Genomic DNA, 12,256 nt, shown 5'->3' on the forward strand with positions numbered 1-12,256 from the left:
TCTAACACCAAGGGAAACCCTGAGGAACCACCCTCGGTGGATTCCACTCGATGTAATAATCAAGGTGAACATAAGAGGAACCACCCTCGAGGTTCACACTTGAGGGGTTGCACGACAGAGTCGTATCGGAAGTGGTTAAGGAGGAAATCACCCTCGATGACCACGACCGAATAGCTACACTACAGAGATCTCATCAGGAGTGATGTATGAGGTGTCACCCTCGGCACTCGATAGTAACTCTGCAGAGTCGTACAACTAGGGGGGTCATGTGCGGTGTCGGGGCCTGGACGTCAATCACGTTGATCGAGTCATCAAACATAAAGCGGGGCAACAAGGACAAGGTGGGGGTCATTGATGGATCACTAACCAAACTATACTATGCAGTTTAGGATAAGCAGGTAGGTAACAATAAGCAAGTAACAAAAACAAGCTATGCATCAGAGTAGGATCATACCGAAAGCAGTAGCAGTTCTAATGCAATCATGAGAGGGAAAGAAATGGGCGATATCGGAATGCTCAAGGGGGGTTTGCTTGCCTGGAAGCTCTGCTGAAAAGGAAGAAGTGTCGTCGACGTAGTCGATCACAGGGGCGGCATCGGTCTCGGGGTCTACCGGAGAGAAGAGGGGGAAGAAACAATAAATATAAAACAAACAAAGCATCACAAAGCATAACATGGCAATATGTTGTGCCGGGTGTGACCTAACGTATGGCTACACGATATAGGTAAAGGGGGAATTCAACTGGGAATGTTTTCCCGGGTCCGGACCTGTGTAGAAAACATTTTCATCCGAGTTAAGGATTAATTTATGTGATTTTCTGAAGATTTAATCAGTTTCTGGAATTATCTAAATTAACTGAAATGGAATTATGACATCAGCATTATGTCAGCATTCGGCTGACCTGCTGACTGGTCAAACTGACAGGTGAGGCCCACCTGTCAGCCTCTCTGGGTTAAACAGTGGGTTAAACTAATCTAATAGACTAATTAGAGGGATGGGCCCCAAGTGTCAGTGACTAACTAACTACTAATTAATTAACAGATTTTAACTAGCAGTTTTATTTATTTATAAAAACGTTTAAGCTAGTGGGGCCCGCATGTCAATGGGTTAGAGTGCCAAGTCAGTAGTTGACCCAGTCAACAGGGTCAACTGGGGCCCGTGGGGCCTGCTGGCAGTAACCCTGGGGTGGCCCCAGGCCAGCCACGTTGGCGGGCCGATGGCTGAACGCCGGTGAGCACGAAAACGTGGCGGAGGGCACTCGGCCTCGTCGGGATTCGTCTACAGGGGGTCTCCAAGGCTGGGGCTAGGCACGTTCGAACAGGGAGTGAGCGGCGCAGTTGCTGGTGGTGGTGGTTTCGCCGGAATCGGCGCTGGCGACGAGCGGAGGCGGCGGCGTTCTCGGGAGCTCGTCAAGCTAGGTGCTTAGGGGGCACGGGAAGGCGCATGCGCGTTGGTCTCCTGGGATCCCCAGGAGCACAACGGTGAGCTCGGGCGAGCGTGTCAACGGCCACAACGACGACAACGAGCTCGTCGGTGGTGACGCATGCGGGTGCTAGCGGAGCGGCGGCTACGGGTGACGAAAAGCTTCGCCGAGAGAGGGAAAAGGGGGAGAGGCTCACCGAGAAGGCGTAAGGAGCCATGTTGATGGATTAGTAGCAGCAGCGGCGCGGGAATCGGAGAGGTTCGCCGGTGGTAGGGACGAAATGGGGCAGAGGAGAGCGGTGTCTACAGAGCCCCTCAGCTCCTGCTTGAGGTCGAGGTCGAAGGAGCGGAGGATGGCGGAGCTCGTGGACGTGCAGGCTAAGCTTGGGGTCGACGGTGGCCACGGTGACGACGGAGGACGGCGGCGGGCGCGCTCGGGCAGTGGGGAACGAGGGAGAGAGCGAGGAGGAGAGAGCGGCCGAGATGGAGAGGTGGAGTGGGCGAGGGGAAGTGGGAGAGAGGATCGAGGAGGCGGGGAGGCGTGGGGGCCTTATCTGCCGTCGTCGGCGGCGACCGCGCCCGCGGTCGCTCGAACAGGAAGGTGATCGAGGAGGGGGAGTGGGCTGGCTGGGCCGGCCTATTAGGCCAAGGCCCAGTGGGGGGAATAGGGGAGGGTTTTTTAAGACTTTTCTGTTTTCTTATTTCTTTTTCAAAACAAAAAATTTTAATAAAATATAAGACTTGTAATTAATTTAGCTTAATAAATTTAGGCCAACCGGATTAGGTTTTAGCACTTGAATAAAATAGTTAGAATTTTTATAAATTAAAAAACATTTAATTAATTGTTTAAACCACTATTTTAAATAGTTTAGGCCACTTAAACACTTTGCAAAAATGTTGGTTCATCACCAATATTAGTTATGAATTATTTGGCACATGATGACATTTTAGTTTTCATGTTTGAGCAATTTTGAATTTCACTTAGAATTTGAAATTGAAATCAACTGAAATTTGAAATAGATAGGAGACAATGATGATCAAACACTTGTTTAGCAAAATGATTAACTTAACCCTAGAGGTTACTGTAGCATCATTACACTGGGGTGTTACAACGATGATTCGTCATTCTTTTCTATGGTGGTTGCTGTAGTGGTGCCGGAAACAGATGACGGGCGTTGACGTCAAGCTCAGAGATGTTCTACTATCTTTTCAGTTTTGTGCTATGGGTTCTTATGTGACTTGTATTTTGTTTTTTATGATATGGATGAAATGCGTATTACCATGAAAAAATAAAGTACATGGTCCGTGGACGGCCCGGCGAATAGTTGGGCCTTTCTGGACCTTCATCAGGCCCAACCATCTGGGCCTTCAACGGCAGCTCGAGAGAATTGGGAGGGACGCGCCGGCCGGCAGGCAGATCTCACCATTTGGTTGTTGTTTCGAACGCACTCCACTCCTCCTCTACCGGCTTCCGCTGCCGGCCGCGGCCGTCCCCACCCACCACCACCACCACCGCAACCAGCACTGCGGAGCGCAACAACCTCGGGGCCTCCGGCGGGCACAGACGCCCGGAGGAGGGGGAAGCGAGGATGAGCGGGGCGGCGCTGTGCGCGGCGCTGACGGAGCTGGGGTTCGACGGGGAGGACCCGCTGGACGCGGACGCGCTCGAGTGGCCCTTCCAGTACGAGGAGGCGCGCCCGCTGCTCGCCTGGATCTGCTCCTGCCTCCGCCCCTCCAACGTCCTCTCCCCGTCCCACCTCTCGCAGTGAGTCCCAAATCCCCTCCGCCCCCCTCTCCTCCCCCCAGCCTGCTTCTTTCCTCTCTCTACTACCGCAACGACTTTCTTGGTTTCATTTGGTTTCTGCTGCTGGCGAGGGCGATTGCGCTGCTGACACTAGAGCGCGCTTTTTCGGATTGTGATTCTACTACTCGAGCTGCGGTTTGATGCTTGGGATTGCAGAGTCTTGGTGGACTCGGCGCCCGTGAGATTCGGGGAGCTTGGGTGCTGATCTGCACCCGAATTTCTGCGGTTTGCTCGGGGAGCTACGGTGCATTAGGGTTCTAGTGGCGGCTTCGTGTCGTGTACCTCTCAGGGTGAATTTTGGAGATTAGCTGCCTGGAAATGCCAGAATTTTCTGATCCCCGCGAGGGACTGCTCTACAGTTCTGACCGCAATTTGACTAAGCATGGGTCATGTGTCATAGGCTTTCTTGTGGTTTGATAATCGCACTTCAGTAATTGACCTTTAACCACTCAACAATGGGCTTCTTACAAATTAATTAAGGGAAGTTGTGTTAACTATATGCCGGTCTTCTGTAAGTTTTTTGCTGTATCATACCTGGGGGCATTTGGGTGCCTCAAAATTTATGATTTTGTTCGCACTTTGTGGTTATAAATAGCCGGATGTGTTTATAATGTTCAGTTACCAAATAGAATTACACTTGCATTGATGGATTTTTGGCCTTGCTCTCGCCTGAATTATATGTGCATGACAACATCTTTAATGACTGACAGGTATGAGCAACTCGTGGAAGAGGGAAGACTGCTAGAGGTACATCCACCAACTGGGGCATTTTTGTGCTGCCTACTTTTAGTATTTCTGTAATCTCTAAGAATATAGGATGTGCTGCGACCTTAGGAGTGAGTTCAAGATGCCAGATGGCGCAGTATAACGAGTCTTTAATCAAATAAAGTAGTAAAAGAACTTTTACTATTTCTTGGAAATAAACTAGGCAAAGGTCAATTCTCAGCGTTTGTTGGAAAATACAAACCATCGATGAATTTATCCCATCCATGATCTGAAACCCTGCTCGCAAACATTTGAGCTAAAAACATTAATTAAATTCTTGCAAATCTTTGGAGTTTGCACCCATATATCATGTAAGTGAGTCGTTAGCAGTCTCCTGAAATATTGTCTAAACGCAACAGCTCTTCTATGCATTGTAAACACCTATTTCTCCATTGGTCAAACATTTAACTCTTGCAATGCCCTGTATTATTTGCTCAGGGTGAGGATTTGGACTCTGCTTTTGATAGTATTTCAGCCTTTTCAAGCAAGAAAGACAATCAAGAGGCTGTCTTTGAAGCAGAAGAAACTATTCTTGACATTCGGTATGCTCCAACTTTCAGTTTTTATAAACTAATAGTGATTAGTGAAAGCCATGCCATGCTTGAATTGTTGCTGCATTTATTTTGATGCACTTATACTTGTAGGAATGTTCCACACCAAATTCTAGTGGGAAACTGACTCCTGAGAATCCAGGCCAGGACTATGAGGGTGACAAGTGGATCACTAACATATACTATTAAACATGAAGCTTAATAGGACACTTGGATTGGGTGGGGGTGAGGACCTAGGGTAGTGCACAAGCCCTTGACTGATTGAAAAAGAGGCTTGCTTAGGCTTTTGATGCCTGATTGAAAAAGAGGCAACGATACTATTTATTCTATTCAAAGATTAATCTTTCTATCTGCCTGCTGTCCTGATACACAAGGAACACAAGGGACACATCCTTGTAAAGGACTAACCAAACAACTCAAAGAACTAAGAAATGTTCTTATCCCTAACAATTAGGACTGGCCAAATCTTTTATGACTGAAAGGGCAAGTAATTGCTTCCTTCCTAATGCCGAAGGGTGCTGACTGCCTCATGTCATATGTGTCTGCTGCATTTAGGCCCTCAGCCATAAGCCATAACATCTGTTTATAACCACATCAGAACATCAGTCCTATCTGCTTTTGAACCTTCCTCTGCTGTGTCAAGTTGCTGTCAAATACTCCCTCCGTCCGGAATTACTTGACGCTCAAACGGTTGTACAACCGTTTGAGCGTCAAGTAATTCCGGACGGAGGAAGTACTAGTTAGGTGGAACTACTGATTGCAGAATAAAATATTTCTTCCTACTCTTATGTGCTTTTACTGACAGGGTTATTTTGTTTGCTTACTTGCAGAGAAGCAAAACTAGCATATAGAGCTGAAGTTTTTGAGTTGCAGAGGCAGCTTGCACGGCAGCAAGCACAATTTGATATGCTTGCAGGGCAAGCATCTTCGCTTATTCAAGGCAGACGAGCACGTGTATCAGCTATGTCTGCAGTTAGCGTGCAACTTATATCACTAGATGAGATACTTTCATCCAGAAACTTGGAGGTAATTTTCATTGTCTTGCGTCCTTAACGATTTTATTCATGTTTTTACTTTTGATTGAATTGGTATGCAACAAAAGGATAAAAGGCATGTTGTCTTCTTCCTTGTTATTTACTCTTGATCATGCTTCTTTCACCTTGGCTTCTGGTGTAGAACTTCTTTTTGATTCTGATGGTAGGAACTTCGTTTCATTGTTATGTTCGTACAACAACACCCTTCCAAGTGGACACCGAGAGGATAAACACCCAAAACACACCGCACCTTCAAAACTGAGTGTTATTCCATGATAAGGCTTAACTAATAACATGCATACATAGCATGTTTCCTAAAGTGCCATGAAAATGTATCTCCTCTTTTTAAACACACCATGATTAATCTCGTACACCTTCCGTAGCGTAAGGAGAATCTGTTTCAAAAGAACTGTCTGTTGAAGAAATCAAGAGTGTGGTTATAGTTCTATTTCCAATGTGTGCCCTTGCCTAAATGTTTTGAAACGGAGCTAGGTAGTTGATGTGTGCCCTTTATTTGGTTCGTATAAATAACTTTAATTTGCTGCTGTGGATCTCTATCCTGTTATATAATTTTCCAACAATTTTGATTTGATGTTTTTGCTAACTTTCAGATGAATGCAGTTCTTGGAAGAATTACTGCTACAACCCAAGAATTGGCACATTATCATTCGGGAGATGGTATACACTCAAACTTGTGCATACTGCATACAATTATACATAACATTGTATCGAGTAGTTCTTTATAGTTTGATTAATATTCTGATATGCATATGCAGAGGACAGTATATACTTGGCATATTCAGACTTCCATCCGTATGTTATTGGGGATTTGGCTTGTACAAAGGAGCTAAACCGGTGGTTCTCGAAGCAATTTGAGAAGGTACATTCTTTGTGGTTGTCATTGTTTGCAACAAACGAGATAACTTCTGTTTGTTCCAGAGTGGGCAAGCAGTGAGCCATGTTCATCACTAATTATCTCACTTTTCAAACTCCTACTATCTTGCTGCCTCTTGCAAATCCAACATAGGTAAATAATACAAGACAGTTAAAAAAGATCTGGTGTACACTTTTACCTATACTCAGTTTTATTTAGTACTCCCTCCGTCCGAAAATACTTGTCATCAAAATGGATAAAAAGAGATGTATCTAAAACTAATATATGTCTAGATACATCCCCTTTTATTCATTTTGATGACAAGTATTTCCGGACGGAGGGAGTATTTTACAAGGTACTATCTTTTATTTTAGCCTTTTAGGTGCAAAAATATCATATTCATTATAAAAAAATACAGCATGTGCCTGTGAAGTTGGATATTTCCCTGTTTTCAATGTTGCATGAAGCTTTTTATGCTGAATAATATGTTTGCACTCCTTATGCATAATTTTCATCACCAGATTTTGGGGACTTATCTATTATCTTCTTATGCATAATTGTGCATCTCTGTTCCAGCCATACCTTATGTCTTGCTTTAGTACCACGTAACCACTTCAAACTGTTTAGTTGTTTAGTTTTGTTCTGTCCTGTTGCCAGGGGCCATTTCGACTTGTTGCGGAGGAGGGAAAATCGAAATGTTCCTGGGTGAGTCTTGATGACATCACAAATGGCCTGACAAGAGGTAAGAACCTTCTGCAGTAAATTGTTTGTAGTTGATCTCCCATAAAGGCATTACTCGAACTTCTGTAAAGGTCATAGATACTGTAATACTGTAACAACATGATTGTGCTGAGAGATGAACAGCTTATAACAGCCATGTTCTTGTATGCAGGAGATTCTGAAAAATCTCATCATCACCAACGTGTGGCTGAGTTGCAACGACTCCGTTCGATGTAAGTGTCTTTCGCTTCATAACTTTTCTTAATCTTTCTGTTAGCACCATGATATCAAGTGAAAACTCATGTTTAGGTGGAAAAATCTCTATCTTGATGTATGATTCCTATAATCTCATGATGTATGAAGTGAAAACTTTTCTTTAGGTGCAAACATGTGTGCTTTGATGTGTATTGTTGTATGAGCGATGGATTGAGAAGATCCATGAAATTTTGTGGTCATATTGATGTGAAATTTGTGAATGGCCCGTGGAAACGTTTACCAGAGCTCTCACCACCTCATGGTCCACTAAATCTCTTACATCCATCATTTGTCCAATGGTGCATGTAATTGCTTTCACGTTTGCACCTGATACCTCCCCTTCAGGCCAAATGTCCAAAACTGATGCGGGAAAACAATTGCTGATAATCGTATTGAAGTTTAAAATTCTAATTTTCTTTGGTAACTACTACGATCTATTCTTCTGTTATCTAGAAACTCTCCACTGAAAAGCAGGTACCCAAACAAGGTAACATTCGTTGGTGTCTCTACCAGACCAGATTTCATGACCAATTGCAATGGGTAGGCATTAGTCGTATCTTGAGATCCAACAAATAAAAAGCTGCAATTTCTCCATTTGTATGCTGCATTTTGTATTTGCTATCGGTTCGTTGGTATATGTGTGTTTGTGGAATTGCATTGCCATGTGTTTGTGGAATTGCATTGCCATTGTGTGTTCTTCAGTGTTAAGCTCGTCAATGCTTAAAAGTGTCCATTTCGGGCTTTGATTTATTTTCAGCAGTCGTTTGATGTGGCCTGTGGGCTTACTCTAATTTATCAACAGATTTGCTACAAGTGAACGACAATGGATTGAAGCACAAGTTGAGAATGCTAAACAACAGGCCATACTCCAAATTTTAAAATCTCAAGTGTCCTCCGACGAGGCTCACATACATCGGGATATACATTCTCTTAGGTATATGTTATGTTACTCATCTTGATTGTGATTCTATCTGTTTTTCAGATGTGTTCCTTTTACTCCCTCCGTTCGGAATTACTTGTCGCAGAAATGGATGTATCTAGACATATTTTAGTTCTAGATACATCCATATTCGAGACAAGTAATTCCGAACGGAGGGAGTATTTAACTGTGACATAATATCTGAAGAATAAGAAGGATCTTTCTGATCTCGGTTACCTCTTATCATCGCCTTTCTTCTTCAGGAGAAAAAGTTCTGAGCTTGCTGGAGAACTCTCAACACTTACTCAAAAGGTGCAGCCTTTCATATCTGAGGTATGTGAACAAACACAGTTCCATCTTTAGAAATGCATTTTGTTACTAAGTTAAGTTTAAGTCTTGATCTGATAAACTGAAATTCTGAACCTTTAATGCTACACCCATGCAGAATATTTTGTTCCTTAGAGGAATAGCACAAATTTAACAGCAGTATGTATAGGTTTGTTTGTTGAATATCAACATGTATTGGAGTTCAACTAAGTGTCCGACAACAGACTGGTTTTGTAGTGGTTTCAAACCCAGACTGACAACTGGTGGTATTTTTGCAATTTTCCCAAATCCGTGTACAGAGTTGAGTTACCTCTTGCAGGACTAGAAACTACAAAATGTATTCTAACTTCCGTTCCAAAGACATATGGTGGTATTGTGAAATTGACTATTCCCTTGGAGTAATCTATGTGCTCATCGCTACCTACTGTTGTTTAGGAAATATGTTGGAGTGTGAATGTGCGATTAGTTCTTATCCAGAGCACCATCCCACCAAAATACATTTTTAGCATTTTAGAGGGCATTGACAATAAGAATTCTTACTGCAGTGCATCGACCATGCCCCAATTCTTCTCTTAGCATATGATAAATCTTTCATGGCATAAGCCTGTTTTGATCTATCTACTTCTCTCCTCCAGACCATACCATGCCTTTGTTCGGAACTTGCTCAACTTCAAGGCACATATATTTTGCAAGGTTTGCACAAAGTATTTCTATTTTTATTGTTGTTTTGTATGATTTTTTTTCTCTAACATGCTTCTGAACACCCAAATATTTAGGTGATTACGATTTAAAGGTCATGCGCCAGGAATACTATATCAACAGGCAGAAAACTGTAAGCACGTCCTCACAATATATGCCATTTCTACAATCTTTGATGTGTCCTGTTTTTGTATGTTCTTATTGGTGGTATACCCTCTATTGTCATGAAACTAAGATGTGACTTAGATTTTTATTCAGGAGTATGATTTCACTCAAGCTGTGTAAAAATTACTTTGCTTTTGGTTATAAACTCTGGAGTGATTCGAAAGCAATTGCATGAAATAAAACGATGGAGCGGCAATCACGCAATATTTTGATGCTTTCTTTTAGATTTAATTGGTGGTGTGCATTGGAAAAACTGGTTTTGTACTACTGTTGGGTTTTTCATTGCATTTAGAAGGTGGTCTACTGGTCAATGAAATGCCAGTGTGTTTGATTGTTTGGTGCTGTGCACCGATAGATGCCAATCACCTTCAGCAGATGGTGTTTTACAGCCAGTAGAAGTAGTGATGTTTACTTGTTTACTGAATTTTGGTCTTCAACAAACTATTTTTTATACGTTCTTGTGTTGGCTAGACTTCCTATTACATTTATACTCTCCCACACTTCTCTTCTCATAGTCTTGGCATTTTATTTATTTTACAGTTCATCAATCACTTGGTTAATCAGCTTGCTAGACACCAATTTCTGAAGATTGCTTGCCAACTTGAAAGGAAGCACATAGCCAGTGCCCACGCATTGCTTAGAGTCATAGAATCTGAGCTACATAGCTACCTATCGGCAGTCAACACCCGTCTGGTAAGTAATCTCTGATGTTGCTGACTTCTGTGTAATTGCTTCTTCAGTGTTTATTCATGTCTTCACTTATTTTGTGTGTATTCATGTCCTCACTTCGTTAGTGTTTATTCATGTTTCTTCATTCTTATTGTCTTCATAGAGAATTCTGAAAAAAAAAATCATGTTTACTTTATCTTTTAGGGCCATTGCAATTCATTAATTCAAGCTGCGTCTGAGGTACGTGAACAAGGAGCAATTGATGATCGTGACACTTTCCTCCATGCAGTGCGAGATCTACTATGTATTCACTCAAGTAAGCAGATAACTCCAATCAGTATGCAGTTACATTTTTTTTATTCTCCTATCCTTCATGTTGCCTACTCTTTTCTACAGATTCCCAAGCAGCAGTACCAACATACATGTCAGCACATGCTTTAGTTCAGCAGATATCGGCACTTCAATCTGACTTGCTTTCTCTTCAGTCTGAACTTGAAAATACTCTTCCAGCTGACAGGAAAAGATGTATCAATGAGCTGTAAGTTACCACAAAGGCACTACCTTATTTCATGTCTGAAATATGATTGCTTTTAGACTTTTAGTGCTCCTTGTATGAACCGACACATTCTTAATTTGGCGTATCCTGTACAGTAAACAATAAGGCTGACCTCCAAAAAGATCAAACAAACCACTGGCTTCGATGCTATTTTCCTTGCATGAAGCCAAGCTGGCAATGAGCATGGTGCTTGGTGTGCCGGCTTGACTTATTTTATGCAAGATTTGTGATATGCAAAGTTATTCAATCTGTTGTATCCTGCATATTCACTTTTTAGTGTGCCAATACGTGTCCAATTGGAGTCATTTCACACGTCTCAATTCTGCAGATGCACTCTGATTCAAACAGTTGAACAGCTTCTATTTGCATCGTCAACAACTGCAGAACCAGTATTGACGCCCTGGGTACACTCTTTGAGCCATCAGATTGTGTTATTTATTGTGTATCCTGTATTTCATCACATCCGTTTTCTTGTTGCAGCCACTGATGCGAGCACTTGATGATATGGAAAATGCAAATGCTCAAGTTGAAGTTGCTGTTGAAGAAGTAACCAAGGCTCGCACTCAAAAGATAAAGGTAGTAGACTCGCTGTCATCCTTAAGATTATTGGAATCAACATGTGTTGCTTGTTATATACTGGAATCATTATGTGTGCTGTTATCTTCTGTAAATCTTGAAGCTTCTTCAAGTTGAGTAAGACAAATGGGGAAATTCTCTGTTTTCATCCAGTATTACTTTAGCAGAAGAGAGGACTTAAAAAAACACTAGTATAAAGAGCTTTGAATAATAGTATTATTTGTCTCTCCTGTGCATATGTACCTGTAGACCTGATGTTACAAACAAATTTGCAGATCTTTGAAAATCGCGCACATGAGGTGGGGAGGGAAAGGCAGGTGTTTGTTGATTTTTTCAGCAACCACGAGCGTCTCAAGAATCAAGTCAGAGAGCTGACCTCCCGCGTGAAAGCTCTCCAGGAATGAAGCCGTTTTCTCCCGGGCGGTAAGCACAGGATACTTAACTTATCTTGCCCACAACTTACTTCCGATCACATTGCTTCTCAGAACTGCACTCTCAGTTCTAACCTCTCGTGCCAGGTCTTAAGAAAAATCAGAAGCAATGGCCCAAAGCTCACATCTCCTGTGTGGCAATTCTATTTCTTGTAGAGAGCTCCAGTGCAAAATTCGGCATGTGTGTGGTGCCGGTATGCAACATCGAGTGATTTAGATGGATATTCAGGACATAGGAGTATATGCCAGTGGCCACCTGAATGGTTGGCGTCATTGTTGTATTTATGCTTCTTTGTATGTTGTAAACTATGCTAGAGATCACGAGCAATCTTGGACTAGGTTGTGGGGGTGGTGTGTAAAATACAATTGAGTTAGTTTGTATTAGGTGGTTGATTTAGTTTTTTTAGTTTGGTGGCTGGTCTAGTTGAGCTAACATCTCATGTGTCAAATATTGAAAGTTACTTTAAATTCAGAATCACTATAAACCTAA

The 12,256-nt window shown here is 42.6% G+C and overlaps 1 protein-coding gene across 1 annotated transcript; it reads left to right on the forward strand.

Annotated features, from left to right (window-relative positions):
- The first annotated feature begins 2,827 nt into the window (after window positions 1-2,827).
- Window positions 2,828-12,256, forward strand: AUG3 (HAUS augmin-like complex subunit). The gene is made up of 19 exons (XM_048685967.2): window positions 2,828-3,186; window positions 3,936-3,972; window positions 4,429-4,532; window positions 5,372-5,567; window positions 6,187-6,253; window positions 6,352-6,455; window positions 7,107-7,191; window positions 7,342-7,402; window positions 8,227-8,358; window positions 8,607-8,676; window positions 9,306-9,363; window positions 9,447-9,502; window positions 10,075-10,227; window positions 10,408-10,519; window positions 10,600-10,741; window positions 11,088-11,163; window positions 11,240-11,335; window positions 11,611-11,758; window positions 11,854-12,256. Exons 1-18 carry the CDS (start codon window positions 3,011-3,013, stop codon window positions 11,737-11,739), a joined length of 1,854 nt encoding a protein of 617 aa, XP_048541924.1. The 5' UTR covers window positions 2,828-3,010; the 3' UTR covers window positions 11,740-11,758; window positions 11,854-12,256.

The sequence above is a fragment of the Triticum urartu genome, chromosome 7A, assembly GCF_056163025.1.
Source record: "Triticum urartu cultivar PI428250 chromosome 7A, HENAU_Tu73, whole genome shotgun sequence".
NCBI classification, from domain to species: domain Eukaryota; kingdom Viridiplantae; phylum Streptophyta; class Magnoliopsida; order Poales; family Poaceae; genus Triticum; species Triticum urartu.

What these genes read in the sequence shown, in the direction of transcription:
- AUG3 (XM_048685967.2), top strand. Translation starts at nt 3,011, where the DNA reads ATGAGCGGGGCGGCGCTGTGCGCGGCGCTGACGGAGCTGGGGTTCGAC. An exon ending in TCCCCGTCCCACCTCTCGCA is followed by an intron (nt 3,187 to 3,935) that starts GTGAGTCCCAAA and finishes AATGACTGACAG; the next exon opens with GTATGAGCAACTCGTGGAAG. An exon ending in GAAACTATTCTTGACATTCG is followed by an intron (nt 4,533 to 5,371) that starts GTATGCTCCAAC and finishes GCTTACTTGCAG; the next exon opens with AGAAGCAAAACTAGCATATA.